Here is a 24369-nt window from a genome sequence, read left to right on the forward strand (position 1 = left end):
TATTGTGGTTCTCGAGTTATTATCAAATTCATAAAAAATTATCAAAACATGAAAGAAACACCCGAATATCAATTTGTCTATTTTGCTCAGATCGGAGATCTTGCACGGATGAAACAATGGTGGGAAGAAAAGAAAATTACGAATATTGATTGTTATGGATTGATGGGAGTACGTGTTGATTTAGTGTTGTTGTTGTTGTTCATTTAAATATTATTTTTGATCGAATATGAATATGATAATATCAATTTATTCATGTTTTCATGTATACAAAAATATTTTGTTAATACAATATGTGGATCCAACAACATTTCGGAATTGAATGACTTGATAGAAAGTAAGTGTGATGAATTTTTACATATCGTCATCATCCACATGATGTGACAACAGAATGCATTGCATTGGGCTTGTTCTCGAGGACATGTTGAAATTGTTAAATACCTCATACAAAACGGAGCAAATGTGAATAATTTAACAACACAGGTAAGGCGGTCGAATTTTCGACAGATTTGAGAATATTTCACATCATTACGGTTGTCTAATGCGTGTCGGTCTTTGCTATTATTCAATCACAAAATATTCACTAGTTTCGGGTAAATACACATATTCAAGTCAATGAATGAAAATTCCATTCATACAAATAGTTTTTGGAACATTTCAGCTTTCTGCTCTCAACACTGCTGCTTCTTGGGGAAATTTAAAAATTACAAAAATTCTTTTAAAGCATGGAGCAGATAAATGCATTCGACAAAGTGTTCTTGATAATGGAAAAAAATCATTATTATCCATACATGAAAGAGAGGAAGAGAGAACTCCAGAGGAAGTGGCACGATTGAAAGGATTCATTCAAGTTGCTGATTATATTGCGAATTTTAATTATGAAAATTATTTAGTGAGGAAACGATCAAAAAATGTAAGCTTACACATGTATTCATGATGATCGTGAAGTGACTTTCGAATTGGATGATTATGACATGCCTAGAGATTTAAGGAAAAACTTTTAAAAATTCTTTGGCTTTCAAATGAAAGTCATCTCGAAGAACATGCCAAATGCTGTACAGCTTTTTCTGATATTTGCATTCGATACGAACAATTACTTGTTGAATCAAGAGTATCACCCATTTCATCTTCCTTAATGAATACTACTTTTACAAATTTAAGCTCATCCTCGATTAGAAAGGACGAAACTTTACAGGTGGACGCATCCCCAATGGAACATCATGCGCCTTCGATGGAAGAATCGCCAAGTGTCGTCACACCAACCTCAGCAGCGATAGAACAAATACTCTTTCCCAAATCCATTCCAACAACAACAACAACCAGTATCGAAACAACGTCAACGACCTTACCGCATTCTCCATCGACCACTCCCTTCAAAAAACGAAAACTCATCCACTCAAGCTCCAATCCATCTTCCACTGTACGATGAATGATGGATCCATTCGTTCAGAAGGTGTACACCACGCTTCTTACTTTCACACAAGAGAGATTGAGTTCGAGCCGTCGTTGGAAGAATTTCCACACTTGAACCCGCCAACAAAAAATTAAAAATTAAAAAATATAACGACAATATAATTTCGAACCGAGTTACACAATTACACACACTTGTGCGCACACACATAGATGCCCCCAAAGAAGAAGGAAGAGGAAAAGGTTTGTTGTTGAAGAGGAGTAAATTTGTTATATATAAATTAAAAAACATTTGATGATGATGATCGCTGCTCATGTTCCAATTTCAATCTTTGATTTACAAATTTAACAAATTTAACAAATTTAAACAATGAATTCACTCTCTTCACTTCCTATCCATACATAGGGTACTTCAAAAATTACATCGTTTTTTACATTGAAGAGAAAAGGTAGTAATAATGGCACTACCAACAATAGCACTTCATCATCAGCATCTCCGAGTGCCAAAGTAAAGAATGCCTCTTCTTCTTCGGAAGAATCCAAGTGAGTATCTTTAATGGAATTTAAAAGGTTCAAAATTTTGAAAAATTCAAATGATGATTCATATGATGATCTTTCATATATTACGAACGATCATTGAATTTTCAGAAATAAGAGAAAGAGAGAGCATGCTTCACAAAAGTCTTTGAGTAAAAGTAGTGATGATGAAATTGATTTTGAATTATCTTCAGACTCTGAGGAGGATGTGAAACTTGTGAACAAGACCACACCCACTAAGAAACAACAGCAATCCACACCCACCAAGAAATCTCCAAAACACTCAACAACAGTTCATGAATTAAGTGAAGATAGTGATTTAGATTCAAAAAAGTCGTCATCGTCGATCAGGGAAAAATTGAATTCAACACCAACTCGACCAAATACTCGATCACAAAGTAAGGCGACACCTGAACAAAAGAAATCCACTTCATCTTCTGGTACTCCTGTCAAGAGTTCGACAACTTCAGAAGAAAAGAAAACCAAGTCACCAGCAAAAACAACGAAACAACAAGCTACAAAAAAATCAAAAGTCATTGCGGATGAAGAGGATGACAATGAAGAATTTAGTGAAGATATTGAGGAAACAATTCCATCCAACAAGAAACGAAAGATGACAGTACCAGAAACTCCAAAAGAATCTCCAAAAAAGAAGGTTGAGAAAAAAGAAGAATCAAAGAGTCACTCTGACGCTGTGTCCAAAAAATCTGCATCTGAAACACCAAAGAAGAAGAGCTTTTTTGACAAGAGTGCTCACGAAAACAAAACTCGAGCAAAAAATCCAGGCTGCAAAGAAATTCCAAAAGGAAAACCCATGTTTTTGGAAAAGAAAGCATTTGTCATTACAGGTCAAATGGAATCATTGGATCGAGACCAATTGGAGGATCTCATCAAACAATATGGAGGTCTTGTTCGTACAAATGTATCTGGAAAAACGGATTACATAATTGTGGGAGATGATCCTGGAGAAAGTAAAATGAAGAAAGCGAGAGAATGCAAAACGAAACAAATTTCAGAAGATGACTTTATTGAAATGATTCGAAAATCAAACCCCAATGGAAAATACGACGAAGATGGAGACGTTTCCATGCAAGATGTCAAGCCCACAACAAGTGTGAAATCTGAAAAAGCAACTAAAGGTGGAAAAGCAACTAAGACTTCAGAAGAGCCAAGTAATGTCGTGCAAGTTTCTAAAGAAGTAGTTAAAGCACGTAATGGTGATAATGATCAACTCTGGGTTGAAAAATATAAACCCGATACGTCACAACAAATTATTGGCCACAAACAAGAATTTACCACACTCCTCGATTGGCTCAAGAATTGGCATGCCAAGTACGAAGAAGAAAGTAATAAGGCAGCACAAACTAAAGGTAGAAAGAAAACAGCTTCATCCGATTGGAAGAGGGCTGCATTCATTTCAGGGCCTCCTGGAATTGGTAAATCCACAACAGCTGCGATTGCCGCGAGAGAGGCAGGGTTTACTCATATTATTGAAATGAACGCTAGTGACGCTCGTTCAAAGAAGGCCATGAAAGAAGAAGTTGTTGAAGTTTGTCTATCAAAAAGCATTAAGGACTTTTTCGGAAAACCTGCCAAGATAAATCAAGGAAGTAGCGACAAGAAGAAGCAAACCATTCTCATTATGGATGAAGTGGATGGAATGTCCAGTGGAGATCGAGGTGGTGTTGCAGAACTAGTTCAAATTATTAAGCAAACACGCGTACCAATTATTTGCATTGCCAATGATAGATCCAAACAAAATTTAAAGACACTCATTGCCAACTGTTTAGATGTGAAATTCAGTCGACCAAACAAAGCAACCATTACAAAACGAATTTTAGAAATTTGCAAACACGAGAAGTTAAGCATTGACTCGAATGCAGTAGAATATATGGTCGAATCTCTCAACAATGACATTAGAAGTGTGTTAAATAATCTCCAATTGATTAACAGATATAGCACAAAAGATCACATTGGATATCTGGATGCCAAAACCAATGACGTGACAAAAACAAGTACCACCGATGGAATTTTCGACGTCGTTCGAGATGTTTTTGCTCCAAGTAACAAGCCTTACAATGATCGTTTAGAAGATTATTATTTTGACACCATGTTAGTGCCACTTTTTGTAGAACAAAATTACATTAACATTCGACCCTCTGGAGTTCCAGACAATGAACGAATGGATCGAATTGCTCTTGCTTCAGATTCTATTTCAGAAGGAGATGTAGTTGGCTCGAAAATATATCGAAATATGGCGTTTGGAAACATGAATACTCATGCTTTTTACAGCACTTTATATCCAGCCTATTTTGTGAGAGGATCTTTCCAATCTCTACGTACCTATGACCGATATTTCCAATTCCCAATGGTTTTGGGTAAGGGAAGTACAACCACTAAAAATTATAATCTATTAAGGGCCATTCAAAAATCAGCTTCTCTGAAAGCAAGTGCAGACACAAATGAAATGTTGGACTATTTACCGCTTCTCTCCAAAACTTTGTTACAACCATTATTGGAAGGAGGAAAAGAAAATGTGGATGAAACTATTGAAGCCATGGATGAATATCAAATTTCAAGAGATGAATTAGAATTCATGTGTGAATTAACAACCTTTAAAGGTAAAAATGTTTCTGATACACACAAGGACTGGTTTTCACAAGTTGACACCAAAACCAAAACAGCACTCACCAAACAATATAACAAAGTTCACAAAGGATTCAATAAGGTCACTGCTGCCTTGGCGAATCAATCTGAAGGTGAAGACTTGTTGAATTCGGGCGATGAAGAAGAAGAAGATGATGTCAAACTTGACAAATTTGTGAGTAAGATGAAGAGTATTAACAAGTTAGAATCTTTTGAAAAGAAACGAGAAAGGGCAGAAAAAAAGAAGGAATCCTCATCTTCGAGAGGTAAAAAGACAACAAGCAAATCGAAAAAGTAATTTTAGTGCGAATGGACGAGTGATAAACGTTTGAGTCAATACTTGCATTTGAATCTTCTGTCATGCTTTTCACAAGTTATGCCTCTCATTCCACTCCACTACTAAACGACAAGTGAAATAGCCCATGATAGAGCATCTAGCAACATATCATTCTTTCACTTAATGCAATTCATGTTTGACAATCCAGCGAAACACACATCATCCTCTTTCTATAGTAGTTTAAATGTCATGAAATAGTCATGTCTCCGACAGTAGCTGGTGTTAGCAGCTGTCAATAGTCATCGCATGAGCGAATATTCAATTCTTTCCATCTCTCATTTGGTTATAACACACGCGCATCTTCATCATTCACACGCCTCAACAATTCCCACCACAAAAACACACACAAAAAACCCTCACTTTCAAATGTCATCCACCCACCACCACCACCGCTCATTCTTTGCCTTCTTATTGTGCATCTCTTTACTCGTTCTCGTTCTCCCCTCTCACCAACAACAACTCATTTCAGTCAACAAGGACTTTACCGCCGCTTTCGATGCTGCCATTCAAGAACTCGTTGCCGACCCCACTTGGGTTCAATTCTATTCAGAAAATATGTTTTTTGGAGTTCCACAATGCTCGACCAAGGTTACATGGCCAGAGAAGGATCCATTTGTTGGTCAATCCTCAATTGTGACTTGTTTTGAGATTGGAACACTTTCACCATGTAAGTCATTTGAATTCAATGTGTGTGTGAATGTGAAAAATTGAATATTTGTTTATATTCGAACGAACTCCTATACATTTGTTTGCGAACGAATGAATGGGTTTGTCATTAAAAAAATGTGATGGATGGGTATTTCTATGGATGCGGTATGTGAAAACGCGCTTGGACAATATACAAATTTGGAAACTCTTGGTTGCCACTTATTTGCAGGGCTTGAAACAAAAACAAAATTGTCCGAAAGTGTGGTGAAGATCATTAACAACCACTACAAGACCAATTACATCAATGTGGTGAAGAGATACAATACTACACAATTGGGTTTCTTTGAAACGATGAAGAACGCTGTCGGAACAGGAGATTGTGACATTGTGACAGCAAATACTCAACCCAATCCGGATCGAGCAAAAGTTGTTCATTTTCAATGTGGATTTGGTTTTGCTTCGAAGGGATGGATTAGATCTGGAAGAGATCCTCAAATTATCATGCAAGATGTTTATGATTTGAACAAGACTGGAATTCTTGTTGGAGGTGAGTTTTATAACATTTCCTCATTTGGAAATCAAATGCTTCCTTTCACACGATTCATTGTTCAATGTTATAATGATCACACAATGGTTCAATATACATTTCCAATAATGATAACAACAAATCCAGCCTATGATGGTACTGCATATGCAACCTTTGTCAGGAACACTCTCACAGCTGCCACTTATGTTCCATTCTTCGCTGTCAATCTTCAATACGGAGCTGTTTTGAATCAAACTGTTCATGCCTTGATTGGAGATGCCATTCAATTTTATTCATGGAAAAAACAAGTTGGAAATTGCAATTGTGAAGTGAAGGCCTATGACCCTGCTTATGGATTGTCCACTTTTACTTATGGAAATATTACTGAAACTAGTTTTGCAATGGGCACTTGGTTTGGAACTCAACACTATGTGATGCCAATGATGATGATTGTTGTGCTTTTGATTCAAACTTGGTTCATGTTTTAAGTGATTGAACACAAAGTTAGCTCCAACTTATTCAAGTAAAATCTGAATTTTATTATGTTACAAGTGAATGATTTGTTGAAAATTCTTAATGTTTCTGGTTAGGATTATGAACTTTGAGTTGTTGAAACCATGAATCCAGTGAAGGAAGTAATTCTGTATGAAATTGGAAACATTGATTGGTTTTTTCAACGATAATTTTTCCAGCTGGATTAATTCTGAAAACTATTTGTGTGATGAAATGGATATTGATCGATCGTTCAATATTAATAATATAATTGTTTCATATTGTCACACATCATACTTACTTCTTTCAAGTGCAATTCCTAATTGAGCCATTGAAATATCATCCGTAATACGATTGCCAAATCCTGAGAAGAATGGTGTTTTTGTTTTGAGTACTTCTTGTCGTTGTTCAGCATTCAACTCATTCAATTCAGGTACAAATGTTTTCAAAATAATGTCCAACATGTAAACTATTAGTGCGATTATGAAATACATCCAATCAAGTACATGGATGAGATTTTCACATGAGTTGAATTTAAATGATATCATTTCACATACCTTTAAAAGTATCAGGACGTTTTAAAATCACTTCTCTCAATAAAGCATTGGTTCCACTATTATAAGCAGTAAAGACAGGACCTTCAGGTAAATTCACAATTTTTCCATTACTTGTCACTTGTCTTAAACGTTCAATAAAATGCCGAGTGGTTGAACTCATTGTAATTGGACGTGCTGTTAAATATAACATTTTGTAACCTCTCTTTGAAATTTCAACATAGGTTTGACAAATATCTTTGTGGACATAATCTTTTCCAACTCGACATGCCACTTGTCCACCAACGTCACTCTTTGTAATGGTTCCATCAATGTCAGAGACAACAATCTTATCATGTTCATTCCATAAATAGAGTCTTCCAATTGCAATTTGTTGTTTCACAGGTTTATCTAAGATGATAAAGAGCAGTAATAAGAATGCCATACCACAATTCACATCATGATTGCAAAATTATTTCACATAAATTCTTTTCACAAAAAATCAATCACTTACTGGTCTTTGTCGCTCCAGCAACCTTTGCAATATTACTTCCCAAAAGTGACACTTGTGGAGCATTTTGTTCTGCTGGATTCGTCTTAAAAATTAATGTCAATTTTGTTTCTCCTCTGTCATAAAACTTTTTCAATTCCTTTTCAATAGTTTTAAGATGAGAAGATGAAGGAATAAACCATTCATGAGGATACAGCAATTCGTCATGAATACTTTGTAAAATTTTCGCTTTCCATTTTTCTCTTCGAGAGGGAGTATTTGTTGATTTTTCATTTTCAGAATTCACAAATGATTCTGAATTTGTCATTTGACTTGAGGATGAGGAACTATTCGAAAATTGTTGTTGCTGTTGTGGTTGAGAAGAAGCATTGGTGGCAACGGATGGAGTTTTTTTGAATTTTTGTTTCAAATTGGAAAACTTTTTTCTCAATCGACCACTTTTTCCTTCTTTTTCTTGATCAGAATCAGATTCAGGAGAGAGAGGTGTTCCTGGAGTGGTTGGTGAAGTTGGAGTGGAAGATGAGATACGGTTGAAAGAGAGTTTTGAGTGAGATCTGGAAATTCCCATAGATAAGGCAATGTCACCTGCCAATTGTTTTAACATTTCTCGTTTTCTCATCTTTTCTTCAATGTCCATCTTGTCGTCACGACGTTTCCTGGTCGATTCTTTTAGGAATTTCATCTTTTCTTTTGGTGTTTTGAGGGAATTGTAACGTTTGTAAAATTCTTCCATTTCACTTTCAGAAGCATAATTAAATAATTCAAATTCTTCAGAATTGACACTTGAATGAAGAGAAGTCATTGATGAAGAGGATGAAGATGTCAATGAATGACTCGACTGATTCAATCCATATTCTTCCTTAATATTTTCAATGACAGCTGACACATCAACTTTGGAAGCGTCGACATGTTCTTTATGTTCATTCAATTCATATTCTTCAACATGTTCTGCAATCTCATGTTCCAATAAAGAAATCGATTCTTGTTGTTTTGTAATGGAATCTTTAGTGTCACCACCCTCAGTCGTGCTGTCAGTTGTCACCTTGGATACGTCTCCATTCTCTTCTTCATCCATTCCCATCAACAAATCAGCAACTTTCTTTTGTGAAAACAACGAACGATCAAAAAATGGAATTTGAAAACCGGCTTCAAGAGCCATCGTAGCAATCAAAACTTCTTCATTCTGCAATTTAGGATTTTCCTGAGTGGATTTCCAATACATTTCTGCAGTCATGTCATGTTGTGGATTAAAAGATTTCACAAACACTTGAACCATTTGATTGATTTTTGGTTTTTTAGGAAATCTCACAAAGAAAGGAGTACATCGAACACTCGATTGTTGTTGTTGTTGTTGAGAAGGAGGATGATTCATCGGAATAGAATTCTGGTCAAACGTTTTTCTCACCGAAATGATATCAATGCAATTACCAAAGATCTTTTTTTGAGATGATTCTCCATCTTTCTGAAGATTGGATGGAAGGGAATCCGAGGAGGGAGTTTTTGATTTCATATTCTTGTTGTGATGATGATAATCTAATTCCTTCTTTTCAATAGAATGATGAGTGGTTGAATCTTTTTAAATGTCTATCGAGACAAGTAATTTTGCAATCGATGGATGATGATGAATATTAATAATCGATCGATCGATCGATTGGATGATTGGATGATGATGATGATGGCAAACTCTGTGAGGGTGGCGTACGTTCAAAGATCACTTAAATTTTTAATCTTTTGATTTAGCCGAAAATGAACCTGATTTTGACATGTTCAAAAGTTGCAACTCTCTCAAATTTTATGATAATTCACTGCTTGTGAAGGCATGTTGGGGTTATAAATAATGTCATGTTGATGAGAATGTTCAATAATATTGTAAGGTTGTGAAGGTTGTTGTGAGGTTGGATAAAAGTTTGCATTATTGTGGTAATAAACGACAGGATCATTTTGTGGTGGTGGTGGTGTCACTACGTGTGTGGTTGTGTGATATTGTGGTGGTGTGAAGACATGTGTTAAAATAGGAGTCTTGACATGGTAGGTAGTGACTGTTGTGTTACCACTTTTTGGTTGTGAAGATGAACCAGAAGAGGTGACAGCTGCACACACGCCACAACAAATCAAAATTGGTACCAAAATGATGATCAACACAACACATAATCCAAAAATTACAGATCCAATGATAACACCAATGACCCAATTGGGAATTCCTTGATTCAAACTAATGGATAAAGTATAAGATGAATAAGAGTAGAAGGAAGAGTCAGAAGCAACACCAATGTAAAAGGTTGTAGTTTGATTCAAACTTGTTGAAACGATTGTTTTCACAGAGTATTGAGTTAGTAAAATATAATCATAATCGAAACTGCTTGGAATTGATCCTTCTTTGACATAGACTGTAATACTATCAAAAGTAGTAAATGACAGAGTCATGACAGTTCTGCTTGGAAATGAAATTTTGTAATAATTCCATGAATTTTTGTCTGTGATGAGAAGAAGTTTGATTATGTCCATAATTTCAAATAATGATTCCAATAAATGATTCGTTTGAAAACATTTTGATTTCTTAAGCTCGAAAACAATCTCCTCGAAATAACATATATTTACATACTCACTGAACTAGAAACTGTTTGAGATGTTCCACTGAGGGTCGTAACATCATCATTTGGTGCATTCAATTTCTCTAAATTGTTCGTTATTATTGGACCATCCTCCTCATGATGATGATGATGATCGTTCCGACCACTTTCTGGAAAGAGAGGAGAAGCAAGAACAGGTGCAGGCATGGCCACCCGTTGATCGAAATGTTCATGATGATGATGATGATAATCAACATCTCCCAAGTGATGATGATCGTGGTTGTTGCTGTTATGGATAATATTCTTGTTGTTCTTCTCTTCTACTACTACTGCTCGGACCCGAGATCTCGACTCCTGAATCGTTTCGATGGAAAGGGCACACACAACAACCACCTTCAATAGTAGGATGAAGGAAAGAAGCAACAATAACAACCATAACACTCCTTGAGGAGCCTTTTGCTTCATTTTTGCTCTTAATAGATAATAATTGATGGAATCTCGATAGTTATATATGAAAGGAGTATACCAGAGTCGTCGTCTAGCAAGATATTATTACTCAATCACCACCCAGCTCGTCAATGAATGGGAAAGATCTGGAAATTACGTTATGGATTGCAAAATATGTGTATTGGTCACGCAAGGTGCTGCAACTGCTACCGTTCAATGTGAATTGGAAATCTCAAAAGTTGTAAATTTCATGTATACAGTAAAGAATGATGATTTGAACTGTGGACACTAAGATTAAACCAATATTCTAAATTTAATTTATTCCAACACGTATATGTTTATATTCTTTTAATTGTGGAACTTGGAAAATGCTGGTTAGTGTTGTTGCGCATGTTTGTTTCTTGATCTTTTTGATGGAACACAAAGCAGAAAAAAGGTTCAAATTTGTGATCAATTACAAAAGATTTACTTGTTTCATCATGTCGTTCTTGTTTTCCAACACAGACAGAAATTGTGTGTATTGTGGCGTCAAGACCAATCTCGAGAAGGTATCTCCTAAATTCAATAGAATTTCTTGAGTGAGATGATTCATGCATTGTTCAAATGATTGGATTTCCTGAGTTGGAGACTGTTGCGAATTCTTGATGTCCTTCAATTCTTGTGAAGTGGCATTCTTGAGCTCTTGAAAAACTCTCATAAACTCTTTTCTGCATTCGGATGGAATATTCACCTCAATTGGGGCTCCTGCATTAATGTAATTCGTATGAATGTTTCTCATGAAAGAATGAATGGCAGCGAGTGATTGTTGAGTTTTAAAATGCATTAGTTCCTTGTACAACAACATGTTCTCCAATGAGAATTCTTTTTTGCAAAATTCCTCAAGAAGTTCTCTTCCTTCCTTGCAATCCAAAAGGGCTTGAAGTTCAGTTTGATTTTGTTGTGGCTCCTCTTGACCAATCTTGTGATGTTTGGAAAGAGCTTTCAATTTGTTAACAAGGAAAACAAGCAATGCAAAGCCACCAAAGACCATGATATACATTGCGACATATAAAATTTCAAATACGAATGATATCACATCTAAGGCCATGACTTGTTGTGAGGAACTTTCCTTGTTCATTAAGGTATAAAGACCTGTCAGTTGGTTGCAAATTAGAAAGACGTAACACAACACAAATAAAATCATTTCTACTCGGAAATAGAGAGGAGCATCCAATGTTGCAAACCAATCTCGAAGAGGTTTCACTTGAAGCCATTGGGTCACCTTTTTCACTACCTCACCATTCTTATCTTTAGGCTTTTCATCCGTGTGTTGGGCCGCAATGGACATCACTTGTGTACCTTCTTGATCTGTTTGTTGCTTTCGTGACGAGAAAATAAATGAATATAGGAAATCACTCACGCAGACACCCGTAATAAATAGTCCACAACATAATATAAATGCTGTGTATGAAATTGACACAATAAAGGTGTATGTTATGGGTAACATTGTTTCTGTTCTTACTAAAATCACAAATAAAGTCCAAAAAGCCAAATTCAAACCCAAACAAATCACTAACAAGAGTGAAGAAAACTTTTTGGATATCATGAACTTGATCATCTTTGGTGTCATTGAAATACTAATTAGTTTTGGTACCTCCTTTGTCTCTCGCAAAGCGCTTTCATGATTGTTCATACTCATTTTGTAATAGAAATATTTCAATAATTGGAATCGAGTCACTTGAAGCAAATAAAACACAATGGCAGTAATGCTAAAAGTATTTGAAATAATCATGACGACATTACCAAGAATATTGGCGCTTTGTAATGGGCCCTCCCACTTTGCAACACTTGATTGAGTTGAAACGTTCTCTTGCACGGTTGACAATAGAACTCCTTTCTGAGTGATAGAAATTAAAATACTTTGAATCATCAAGCTGACCATTCCAACATAGGGAGTGAATAATCGACTCTTGACAGGTTGTTCCGATCGAAAGATGAATAGTGCAATCAGTATCACTAATGAAACAAGGAAATACACAGCTCCCACTGTTATTTGTCCAATAAATAATGTAGCCAAGAATTCTTGTCGAATAGGGTCTTCCATAATCGAGGAATTGTCATGATGCAAGAACACAGAGAACATGGTCGTGTGATTGCACGAGCAAAATACTTGACGAGTTTCATTCACCACCTTCACCAGCACGCATCCATTCGTCTTCCATGATTCGGTCGTTTCATTCCAATATCGACATGACAGTTGTGAAATATTGAGATCTAATGTTTGATTTTGAATGGTAAAGGATAACATTACTGGCTCTGACAAATCCCGTAAATCAAGATCTTTCATATTCCTTGAGAAGGAGAAATCTTTCACTTGTGAAATGAGTTGATTTTGGTCGTATTGGAGAGTTTTCACTCCCTCTTCAAAGGAGACCAACTTGATGCCAATTTCCTGGAAGAAACCATGATATTTTGAGAGAATATTTGGAAGATTGAACTCTACATCTTGCAGGAATGTATTCTTTGAATGATTTTGAAGAGAAACATCCGGTATGAAGCTCATCACTGAAATGTTCACAAGTTCAGAGAATAAATTCTTTGGTATGTTTGAAGAATCAGAACGGAGCAACGTTGGGTTCTCTCCAATTTGTGCAATGGTTGAAATTTGTTGACAAAGTTCTACAATTTCATCCTTGGAAAATCCTTGTTTCATTAAATTGGATACGAGTTCGAGAGAAGATTGTAAATCCGTATCTGCCTTGTTTTGAACAAAACCCAATTCCATCTTTTCATTCGTATAGACTTGTTTCATTTCACTTAGGAATTGATCAAGCTTATCAGTGATTACAGAAGCAATTCGATGCTCTATTAAGGTTTGTTCTGAATGAAGTGTTAGTGCTTGTAAGGATTCTGAATTGTCCTTATTAAGAGCGGAGAGGTTTAACTGTTGAAGAGCGTAAAGGGTGATTTCAAGAGAAGCATTGCTGGATGTTTGTGAGGAGAGAATTGAACGATCATAAGTGGCAGCCAATGCCAAAATCTTATTATTTTTCACTTTCTCAGCCAAATTGTTGACATTGGTGTTTGGGTAAATCTCCACTTGACCAATAATTTGAGGGTATTCATTGGAGAACGCATCTCGAATAAATACTACAATATCTAATAGTTCTTTAAGCTTTGATCTTTGATAGAAAGTAAATGGTAGAGCGAATGTGACATTTTCATACTGAAGTGAAAAAGGTGTCAATCTGACGACATTCTTTGATGTCTGTGCATCCTTCCAAACAAATCCGAAAGCAAATTCTAAGGGACTCAGTAGGGAAGGGATGTTTTTTAATTCATCCAAATCCGTCAGAGAAACAGAAAAAAGAGTGTCAAGGGCAATTCCATTCATGGGAGCGATCGTCACATTGTTTCTTAACGATGGTACGTTAAAACTTAGCAATGGCATGTCATAACTGAACTGTAGAGTATCTGCCGTGTCCATATCGTTGGTGAGCACAACCTTCAGAGAGAGTGGTGACAAGGATGCTCCTTTAGACACAAAGGTGCATTGCAATGCAATGACTGGAGAAAGCATCGAAGTTGTGTAACATCCTTCTTCAAGAAGAGTTCCAGAAGCAAATGTCTTTCCAGAGGTCAAGCATTGAGTTTCATTATTCGAAAAGTCTACAAGTTCTAAAGAGAATGAAACCAATTGTGAGGCATTATTCATTACCTTGTTCGTTCCAAGGAAATGGTTGGGAATTTCTTCACATCTTTGCGGAAATTTCACACCTGAAAGTATGACCTGAAAAGATTGTTCGACATTCGCGTTGACAAATGCTTGAGGTAAACCATACAGGACTAGTGTTGGATCTCCTATAAAGGTGACATAAAATTCGACCATTCTTGTCTTCCAGTATCTATAAGATGAATGGTTGTTGAAGAGAGTTGCATTCATGACAAATCTATACCTCCCAGCAGTTGAAATGTTAAACAAGGAGAGATTGAATATCTTTGTATCTTTGTTCGAGAGAGTCCTGACTAGAGTTGTACTTTCGTGTGTGCCATTACAATTCATGCACTGAATCATGAGAACAATAGTTTCATTTAGGACTTCTGTCGTGTTGTCATTGATGACATGACCATTCCATACAATTGTTTTGTTTCTACTCGAAATAAAGTATTCTGTTTTTTCAGCAATTAAGGAGATCGAGTTCGAATTCAGAGAGCAGTCGACTCCTTCATAGCCAGTGATACAACTGCAAATATTATAATCAATACAACGTCCCTTTCCATTACAAACAGAAGAAGAGTTCATATGAATACCAAAACATTGGAATTCTTGACATTTTTCTCCCCAATAATTTGGCAGACAACTACAATTGTTTGGCGATGGACAGGCTCCATGGCCACTACAAGCAGATGAATTCGAAAAGAGTGTTCCATAGCAATCAAATAATTGACAGGTGTCTCCATAATAGCCATTCAAACAAGTGCATTGATTGGGACCTGAACAAGTTCCTTTTCCACTACATGCAGATGAATTCGAAAAGAGTGTTCCATAGCAATCAAAGAATTGACAGGTGTTTCCATAATAGCCATTCAAACAAGTGCATTGATTGGGACCTGAACAAGTTCCTTTTCCACTACATGCAGATGAATTCGAAAAGAGTGTTCCATAGCAATCAAAGAATTGACAGGTGTCTCCATAATAGCCATTCAAACAAGTGCATTGATTGGGACCTGAACAAGTTCCTTTTCCACTACATACCGAGCTACTGTCCTTATGAATGTTAAAGCAATTGAATTGATCACATTGTGAACCAAAATAGTCAGAGGAGTCACAGGAACAATTGTTAAATGCAACACACTTGCCATGGCCAGAACATGGTTTTGGGTTGGTGGAATTGGACATGATTGAATAACACAATGTTATTTCACACTCTTCTCCAAAATACTGATCGGATGGAGTGCAATTGCATTGATTTGTTTTTTCGCAAGTACCATGTCCAGAACATACAGTCTCATTGATGTTGGAAACATTAAAACATTGAAAGTTTTCGCATTGGGAGCCAAAGAATCCCTCAGAACAGTCACACTGATTGGGAGAGGTGCAATTTCCATTCGATGAACAAGCGAGTGGGGAGTCCGAAGGAATTCCGTTGCAACTAATATATTGACACTTCTCTCCATAGTATCCAGGGAAACACGAGCAAGAGTTTGGTTCTGAGCAAATACCATGTCCTCCGCAAGCACTTGAGTTTCCTCCATTAATTCCATAGCAGATGGGTTCTGAACATTGAGGACCACCATATTTCACATTCAAACTTCTGGTGGAAGTGGGATCATAAACAAAAGCTGTCCAACATTTGTACATCAATGAATCATAGATGGTAATATAACGTGTATTTTCTAGAGTCAATCGATAGGGAGGTGTTCCTCCGACACATGGACCAGCAACAGTGAAGTTACTTGGTCCTTTCAGTTCAAACGATCCATCTGTATTGAGAATCATTTCGTCAAAACTTTGATCTACAAATGTTCTAATCGCCCATATTGGCATTTCTTCATATGGTTTCACATATATGACTAAATAGCCATCATTTTGCATGACGAGCATGAACGTCTCATCTGAAGAAACAAGCATTGAACGAGGAATACCTGTCAAAGAAAGAGAGTTCGAATATCCTGCAGTGTTTGGGTGTGAATAAAGTGTATTGTCGGGTGAAAAATCAAAGCAAGTGCAACTGTCATTGCTTCCACACAGACCCTTTCCTCCACACACTGAAATATCAGATGAAGAGACTCCAAAGCAAGTCCTGTCACCCAGTACAGCTGAGTATGGAATCCCACAAGCCACCAATAACACCAACAACACCAACATCACCATTACTACATGGCATGTGTGAGAAAGAACAAGGAGACCATTTGCTGCTTTTCGAGGAGGTTGCAACATTTTTTAAATTGTGTCTTCACAACGATGTCTCACTGTTTGTCTCCGACCAAATAAAAAAAACCAAAGCTTTTACCTTTATGGCATCCAGCGTTACATTGCTGAAGACAGAAATATTCGTTTCAACCTGAAAATGGACATTTAAGGAAGACACAAAAAATACTCATATTGCGAAACTGTGTAAAGGGTCATCACACAATAAATTAAGGAGGACAAAATGGTTTTTTTTCCGGTGGCAAATATTTGCCACACGGGTGTGCAAGAATCGAAGGGTAGAATTGAATCCAGAAAACCATTTTTTCAACGTCCCAGCCTGCTAATTTGTAGTGATAATGCAAGGACAAAACAAGATTTCGGAGAAGGATTCAAGACGATGGATCATGAAAAACTTTATTCCTCAGGACTGATGAGGATAATACAAGTTGAAAAATTGTGGTGTCAAATTGCCGAATGATACTCTCAAACGGCAAAAGAAAACCATTTCCTAGGACCGATTTGTCTCTCACACGATTTGGATTATCAATGTGATTGACACTTCAATTCTCCTTAGTACAATTCTATGGGTGAAAAAGTTCTTCTTCAAAATTGCTTCCCAAAACTCTTTAGTAATCATCATGTAAATCTATGCTAATAATTCAATATTCAATAATATTGAAAATTATTAAGACAACTGTTTGTCGTTGCGCATAGAGACAAGTGAGAATCTAAAAGTTGATTAATTCTCTGTCACAACAGTGCAGTCGGAAAGCTGTATGTGCCGTCTTGTTTTGCTCCACAATTTTCGTCTCATGGCATTTGCTCCTTTGTTATTTCTCTTCAAATGAACAATGACAAACATGTTATATGCGAGGATTTGTTCTACCTCATACCTATTAATAAAAGAATCTGGCATGAGAGTACTTGTAACATTAAAAGGTTTGCTCACATTAAAAGACATGTCCCTGCTTGAAATGGGTCGAATAATGTCATAATCATTGGATCCTACAGCATAAATTTCATTGCACTCGGTAACAAAAAACGTGATGCATTCTTGGGTGCAAAATACTTTCTTAATAGCATGCTTTAAGGGAACGAGAGTGGGAGTAGTAACTGCTTTTAACCCTCCCATCTTTGAGAGTTGGCAATGATGATTCTTTCCACACATGTACACTCGGCCGTGTTGTGACAAAAAACATGAGTAACTCGATCCACATGTGATTTTCACAATTTTGTCATTAGATTGAAGCGGAATGTCAATTTTGGTAAAGTTGAACACATTACCAAATTCGTCCTGGGCATTTTTGGCTGAAGATAACCCAAACTGTCCAACATTGTTTCTACCACAGCCATAGCAATCTCCATGTCTTGTCAACAAAAGAGTGAAATCTTCACCACAGGTTATTTGGGTGACATGGTCATCGTTCCTCTCGAATTGAACTTTGACTTTTTGGAAAAATACATGGAAGTCTTTGTTGCCACTTCCTGTTCCACACTGGCCTGCTTGATTCAATCCAATTGTGTAAACGTTTGCTTTTGAGGTCAGGACCACAGCATGATCATGACCTAAGGCAACATCGATGGGTCTTTCATTCTCATCCAAATCTTCCAACAACACATGGCAGGGAATGAAAGAATCAGATTTTTCAATGCCCTTTCCAAGTTGTCCCCAAGCATTGACCCCTTGACTATACAATGAACCATTGCGAGTCATAAAATAATTAAAGGTACCAGTAAAGATAGATCCAGATGTCCAGCATTTTCTTACAATCTGATCTTCTTGTTTCGACGATGAGTTAATAAATGGAATTCTCTCGAGTTGATCTATGGGTATGACATTCTTATTGTCACACTTTTTCCATTCATCCCAATCCATTTCAGTAGCAAGATGTCCATGTACTTTTCCTCCATGAACGCCATGTAGTAAGGAATTATTTTTTGCAGTCCATAGAGTACCATCCTTAAGCACAAAAAGTGTACAATCTCTATTAAGCTTCACATCAATAATATCAATGAAGGATTGTGCTGAAAATTCCGTCTCTTCTTCAATTTTTGCTCCTGGTTTCAAACCAACCATAGAAATAAATGCCTTGATGTTGTTTTGTGTGAGAGGATTATCCTTTCTAATGAACCAATTCACTTCGGATGCATGACTAAAGTATTCAGTGGCGCTATTTGCAATGATTTTTAGCTCTCTTCTTGACTTGGTTTCTGCAAAATCTAGATGAATATACTTGCATTTATCACCAAAAGTACAACCACATTTTGTAATTGCTGTTTGATTCTTAATAATTTCTGGATTTCGGTGTGGATTACTGTTGTTATGATGATTCAAGTAATCCGATTTATAATGTTTACAAATCGCTGAATGAGAATATGAACAACGAGATCCAAACTTGCATTGATTACTATGTTTCTTTCGGGAGCCAGTAGTACCGTGTTGTTGAGCCTTATTGTTGTTGCCATAATAATATTGGCAAGGAGCCTTCTCATAAAAAGAACGATACATTGGAAGAGATGAAATCACGAACACTTTGTGCTCCTCATTCAAGAAATTATCGTCATCATCACAATGATTATAAATAAAATCTGCATTTTTGGAGGAGGATGTCATTGGACGATATATTCGTATCGGAATGATGAATAATAATCGAAATTAATTTAAATAATTGATCAGACTAAATTAATTCAAGAAGGATGTATTTTTTTGAACACTAGCACTCGAATGTTTTAATAAAGAACTTTAACAAAAAGTTCGATTTAAAAATAAAGTTCATTTCGATTTTGACAAGAATTTGTCCAATTCGTTGAATATTAAGAAACAACGAGTGCGATTTACATCAACAAGTCAACCCTGTCACCTAAAGAAGAGGATCAATAAACTATTGACATATCTTGAACGACATAAATAGGAAATGCTTAAATGATGTTAGTAAAAGAAATGTCTCTTCTTTTTTAAAGAAATGAAATTAAATGAAAAACGTTGTTGGCTTATTCCAAAGACCTTACCCCCAAAGAGATCTTTATATTTACAACATCTTCCACTCTAATCTCCTGAATTTACATGATCGCCAGCAACATCAGCACTTTTATGTGATCGGTATCGTTTCACAACCATGTATATCACTGCTGCCATCAAACCCACAACCAACACCATTGCCAACAACACTCCAATCACAATTCCTACAATAGCTTCAATTGAAAGAGGAGGTGGAAATCAGTGGTATAGAAACACGAAGGGTTCGTTGGATCTACTTCCTCAAACATTTCTTTCGGATAGGTTATGAAGAGAGCAAAAGGTTGTCGATTTGCTTTCAAGATTGAAGTCACATAGAGGCCACACTCACATACATAGAACCCTCTTTCGAGGATGAACGTGGTAATTCTTCCACATTGTTCGTCGTGTCCACTTGGTTTCCATAATTTCCATCAATCACTGAGAGTTTTGAAACATTAGTGCCATAGGTATTGATGAATAGGTTCAAATCACTCAAAAGTTGAGGCATAACAGCAACACTTCCTGGATAATCGTACCATGCAAGAGTGGCCTTAAAGAAGGGAGAGGTTTGAATTGCATTATTGTCGTCTTTTCTCTTGAAACATAATTTGAGAGAATCTGAAATGCTTTTAAAGGATTGTTCCTTCACGAGAATCTTCAAGGGAGTACCATCTTGATTTTGTAACAAACTTCCCAAATAAACTCTTCCAAAACCTTCGTAAGAGTTTGGGCTTCCTAAATCTGAGAGTTTGATTTTCCCATTTTTGGAAAACTCCAAAATTCCAGTCATGGGAATGGAGCTATGAACAAGAGCAGCTTTCAAAAAGGGACCTGAAGGGTTCGAAATGTTCATTTTGGTTTGGATAAACTCTCTAAATAAAGCAGCTGCTCCAGCAACCAATGGAGTGGCCATGGAGGTATTATTATTTCAATAATGGTTGAATATATATATTGAATGAAGAATCCATAGTGAAAATAGTGTGATGAATAGTGATTTGAAATTGGAATATTTCACACCATGATAATTGCATACCATGAGAGGTTATTAAAGCAGCTGAATTTCCAATAGCTGGAGAAATGGTTCCACATTGATTGGTCGTTGAGTCTCCTTCGGAATGAGCACTCACTACATTGTAACCAATTCCTGTCACATCGGGTTTGATACGATTACCCACTGCTGGGCCTTTGGATGAGACTATGACAAAGATGAGACTCAAAGGGAATCCAAAGAATGAATACTTACAAAAGGCCAAACTCATTGTAGGAGGATGGATGGCTAGTGTACAGGTTTTTCAATGCACTTGGACAACAGACCGCTCGAACTGTGAATTTTCAACCCTGTATTGAATCATGTTGTTCAAAAAAAAAGAATAACCTCTTGATTTCTTCCAGTATAGACGCAACATTCATCAGGAGTTGAGAATGAAAAGTTAGCATATTGAATGATGCTTTTAAAATCTTCATAATACACTGATTCCTGGAATGCAGAATTTGAAGTCATACTTGCACCCACAGCAATTGAATTCTTTGCAGTTGCAGGAGATCCAACATTTCCTTTCGAAGACATTGTTCCTGAATTTCCCTTAAATAGATAAAAAGAAACATGAACATCAAATGGGTTTAGCCTATTTTCAAAACTTTCACACTTACCTGTGCAAAAAGAATGACGCTATCTTGATAATCCCACAATGTTTGATCCACATCTTGACATTCAGAAGTATGTTGATTATAAATAGAGCAACAATTCTCGCTTCCAAACAAAGCTCGACAAGTGTCGTCTGTCACACTTTGCACAGGACTAAAACCATTGAATGGAATAATCCACACACAATCTTTACAATCGTAACTAAAAACTTATTAGGACCGATGCCCCATGGATTTGAAAATATTCTTGCTCCATTATCAAAAGCAGGTTTAAAAATGTAATTTGTAAGGAGGTCGGAAATAAACTTCTTGGATTTCCATGGTATTCATTGGTTGGATTAGCAGTCGAATTGAAAGCCAAATTTTGAATACTTCCACAAATCGAACCTGCTACGTGAGTTCCATGCCCTTCCACTCCGTCTTGTCCATCGATGATTCATGTTGATACTGTTGGTTTTCACAATGGGATTGTTTGCATCTCTAAATAAACAATTGTCCCAATCAATTCCAGAATCTGCGAGTCCGACAATTTGTCCATTTCCTAAAATTCCCATGTCATAGAACGGAGTTGCAGACATTCCCACACTTGGAGATGGACCAAATCCTTGCATCATGACACTCGATTTCTTATTCATCCATTGATAGTCATGTTTTCTTTCAATATTTCACCCCCATGATGAGCCACGAGTGGAGAGAAACTCATTTCTAGTTTATCCTTTGAAGAGACTCGAATTCTAGAAATCATTGAAGGATTATTTTCCTTCTGGTTGTTGTTCCATGGTTGTGCTTGTTTGGAAAACCATTCTGTGAGTTTGGAATTCAATTCATTGGCAATGAGATGAGCTTCTTCGAGTTCTTGATTGACGAGAATGGCATCAAGAGATGGCTGAATGGTAATAATGACCTGAATCATGTTATTATTGCTGTCATTCTCATCCACATTCGAATTGGAAGTGTGAAATGTCTCACCATGTTCTTTTGAATCTTGGTTCATATTCAGCAATCCATTCAATGGCTTTGTTGGAAGATGACAAAGATGAAACATGTGAAATGATTTCTGACGTTTTGGCCACCACTGCAAAGACATTTGAAAATCCCAAAGGTTTTCCAGATTTCATGATCATGGATTGAATCCATTCTGAGTTAGTCAGAACTCATAGACCAATATGGATCGAAAAAAGAAAGTTTCGGAAGGATTATGATAGAGAAGAAATGTAAAATCGATCAAGAGTTCAAACATTACATTGCATTTAACATTGCATTTAAAAAATGCAATTTCATGAATAATCGAATCACAGCGTTGAACCTCAGTCTAATTCATGGAATATACATTTCATGATTGACACTTCAAAAGCTTCGATCATTCGCCTTACCGAGAATCTCACAGTGAAAAGAACAAAAGAGGACTCCCAACTTGAGTCCCAATTGTTTAAAGATCTTCTCCGAAATTAATACAACACACACTCCAAAAAAAATGTCCACTGCGACCACTGCCATCACCACTCCGTTCAACGTCCTCGTGCTCGGTGTTTTTGGCACCGATGGTAAGCTTTCAAGATCAGCACAAACCGTGATTGCTTCCAAATTCCAAAGCAATAAATTCGTTCAAGGAAATACATGGATCGGACAGACAAGATCATTGGATGTTTCTGTTTTCAATTCGGTTGATGATGTCTTTGAACAAGGCTTTGCTCTGAGAGATTCCATTCAAAGAGTTGTTTTTGTTGGATTGGCAAAGAAGGAACAAAAGCCAGAAGAGAACGCTGTTGCTATGGGAGTTACGACTCAATACAGTGCTCAGGTTGTAGGTGATGCTGAGTTTGTTCAAGTCGGAAAGAGTGTCCGAGCTGAAATCACTAAAATCGTGGAGGCCTTGAAGAAGGAAAAGAAGGAGGAGAATGTTGTTTTCCATTTTGATGACTTCCATGGACATGCTCAAGCCGTTGCAGAAGGCGCTGCTTTGGGTGCTTGGAAGTTTGATTTGAATTATGAAAAGTTCTTGCAACCAATCTTTGGAAAGGATGGTTTCCTCTTGAATTCGATCAAACTTGTTCCAGGTTTGGGAGAACAGAATGAAAAGGATTTCAAGACTGGTATTGTTACTGGTGCTTATCAATTGTTCTCACGATACTTGATTGAATTGCCTGCCAATTACTTGACACCAATCAAATATTGCGAATTAATCAAGTTGAAGGTTGAAAAGTACACATTATTTGCGTCACCTGAAGCTGTCTCTAGTAAGTTCAAGATTAATGTCTATGATGAAGATTGGGCCAAGGAAAAGGGTATGGGCTCATTCTTGAGTGTGACTGCCGGCACAGAAGCTCCTGCCAGAGTTCTGGAATTGATCTATGTCAATGACAAGTCCAAGAAGGAAGATGAGTTTGAAATTGCTCTCCTTGGTAAAGGCATTACTTTTGATTCTGGAGGTATCTCATTGAAGCCAGGTGAAGGAATGAAGGAAATGAAAGGTGATATGGGAGGCTCCTCATGTGCCATCTGCTCCACTTTGGCAGCTTTGGAATTAGATCTCCCGCTCAACATGATCACTGTCGCAATGCTCTGTGAGAACATGCCAAGTGGATGTGCAACCAAGCCAGGAGATGTTGTCACTGCCATGAATGGCAAGACCATTGAGGTTGACAATACTGATGCTGAAGGTCGTTTGATTTTGGCTGATGGTTTGTGTTATTTGAGCGAGAAGAAACCACAAACTCTTATTGATATGGCAACATTGACTGGTGCCGTAATTATTGCACTCAGCCATGTCACTGCTGCTGTGTTTAGCAATTCCTCACCTTTGGTAGAGGAATTGGAAAAGGCAAGCTTCCAAACCAGTGATTATTTGTGGAGATTACCAATCTTTAGAGAAGATTACTTGGAACAAATGAAATCAGATGTCTCTGATTACAACAATATTGGTGGTAGACCAGGAGGTTCTTGCACAGCTGCTACATTCCTTAGCGAATTTGTTGATTTCTCTAAGGTGAAACAATGGGCTCACCTTGATATTGCTGCTGTTACCAAAACAAAGGTTGGTTACACTGGACGACCAACACGTGCTGTTGTTGAATTCTTGCAACAACGTGCAAGAAAGTAAACGAGCAGGACAAAAAGTGTAGCACTTTCATCAACTTGTCTTGAAATTAAACTTAATTTATTATAGTATTGGATGCCAAA

At 36.9% G+C, this 24369-nt stretch overlaps 10 protein-coding genes across 10 annotated transcripts; 3 read left to right on the forward strand and 7 right to left on the reverse strand.

Moving 5' to 3' along the window:
• Positions 1–48: 48 nt before the first annotated feature.
• FDP41_012113 (uncharacterized protein) lies at positions 49–4888 on the forward strand (the record flags this gene model as incomplete). The annotated part of the gene is made up of 7 exons (XM_044702597.1): positions 49–168; positions 388–480; positions 659–910; positions 980–1417; positions 1621–1650; positions 1814–1950; positions 2056–4888. 7 exons carry the CDS (start codon positions 49–51, stop codon positions 4886–4888), a joined length of 3903 nt encoding a protein of 1300 aa, XP_044566169.1.
• A 405-nt stretch (positions 4889–5293) lies between these two features.
• On the forward strand, positions 5294–6589 carry FDP41_012114 (uncharacterized protein; the record flags this gene model as incomplete). The annotated part of the gene is made up of 3 exons (XM_044702598.1): positions 5294–5594; positions 5805–6122; positions 6249–6589. 3 exons carry the CDS (start codon positions 5294–5296, stop codon positions 6587–6589), a joined length of 960 nt encoding a protein of 319 aa, XP_044566170.1.
• Positions 6590–6674: 85 nt separating this feature from the next.
• On the reverse strand, positions 6675–9147 carry FDP41_012115 (uncharacterized protein; the record flags this gene model as incomplete). The annotated part of the gene is made up of 4 exons (XM_044702599.1): positions 6675–6811; positions 6895–7062; positions 7151–7537; positions 7641–9147. The coding sequence occupies 4 exons, from the start codon at positions 9145–9147 to the stop codon at positions 6675–6677; spliced, it is 2199 nt and encodes a 732-aa protein (XP_044566171.1).
• Positions 9148–9422: 275 nt separating this feature from the next.
• On the reverse strand, positions 9423–10414 carry FDP41_012116 (uncharacterized protein; the record flags this gene model as incomplete). The annotated part of the gene is made up of 2 exons (XM_044702600.1): positions 9423–10111; positions 10240–10414. The coding sequence occupies 2 exons, from the start codon at positions 10412–10414 to the stop codon at positions 9423–9425; spliced, it is 864 nt and encodes a 287-aa protein (XP_044566172.1).
• A 694-nt stretch (positions 10415–11108) lies between these two features.
• FDP41_012117 (uncharacterized protein) lies at positions 11109–16574 on the reverse strand (the record flags this gene model as incomplete). The annotated part of the gene is made up of 1 exon (XM_044702601.1): positions 11109–16574. The coding sequence occupies one exon, from the start codon at positions 16572–16574 to the stop codon at positions 11109–11111; it is 5466 nt and encodes a 1821-aa protein (XP_044566173.1).
• Positions 16575–17286: 712 nt separating this feature from the next.
• FDP41_012118 (uncharacterized protein) lies at positions 17287–19161 on the reverse strand (the record flags this gene model as incomplete). Its single annotated transcript, XM_044702602.1, has 1 exon — positions 17287–19161. The coding sequence occupies one exon, from the start codon at positions 19159–19161 to the stop codon at positions 17287–17289; it is 1875 nt and encodes a 624-aa protein (XP_044566174.1).
• A 712-nt stretch (positions 19162–19873) lies between these two features.
• On the reverse strand, positions 19874–20804 carry FDP41_012119 (uncharacterized protein; the record flags this gene model as incomplete). Its single annotated transcript, XM_044702603.1, has 2 exons — positions 19874–20376; positions 20579–20804. The coding sequence occupies 2 exons, from the start codon at positions 20802–20804 to the stop codon at positions 19874–19876; spliced, it is 729 nt and encodes a 242-aa protein (XP_044566175.1).
• Positions 20805–20902: 98 nt separating this feature from the next.
• FDP41_012120 (uncharacterized protein) lies at positions 20903–21800 on the reverse strand (the record flags this gene model as incomplete). Its single annotated transcript, XM_044702605.1, has 3 exons — positions 20903–21127; positions 21196–21343; positions 21577–21800. 3 exons carry the CDS (start codon positions 21798–21800, stop codon positions 20903–20905), a joined length of 597 nt encoding a protein of 198 aa, XP_044566176.1.
• A 20-nt stretch (positions 21801–21820) lies between these two features.
• On the reverse strand, positions 21821–22234 carry FDP41_012121 (uncharacterized protein; the record flags this gene model as incomplete). The annotated part of the gene is made up of 1 exon (XM_044702606.1): positions 21821–22234. One exon carries the CDS (start codon positions 22232–22234, stop codon positions 21821–21823), a length of 414 nt encoding a protein of 137 aa, XP_044566177.1.
• A 429-nt stretch (positions 22235–22663) lies between these two features.
• On the forward strand, positions 22664–24289 carry FDP41_012122 (uncharacterized protein; the record flags this gene model as incomplete). Its single annotated transcript, XM_044702607.1, has 1 exon — positions 22664–24289. One exon carries the CDS (start codon positions 22664–22666, stop codon positions 24287–24289), a length of 1626 nt encoding a protein of 541 aa, XP_044566178.1.
• Between the last annotated feature and the right edge of the window lie 80 nt (positions 24290–24369).

Source organism: Naegleria fowleri, assembly GCF_008403515.1.
Source record: "Naegleria fowleri strain ATCC 30894 chromosome Unknown tig13, whole genome shotgun sequence".
NCBI classification, from domain to species: domain Eukaryota; phylum Heterolobosea; class Eutetramitea; order Acrasida; family Naegleriidae; genus Naegleria; species Naegleria fowleri.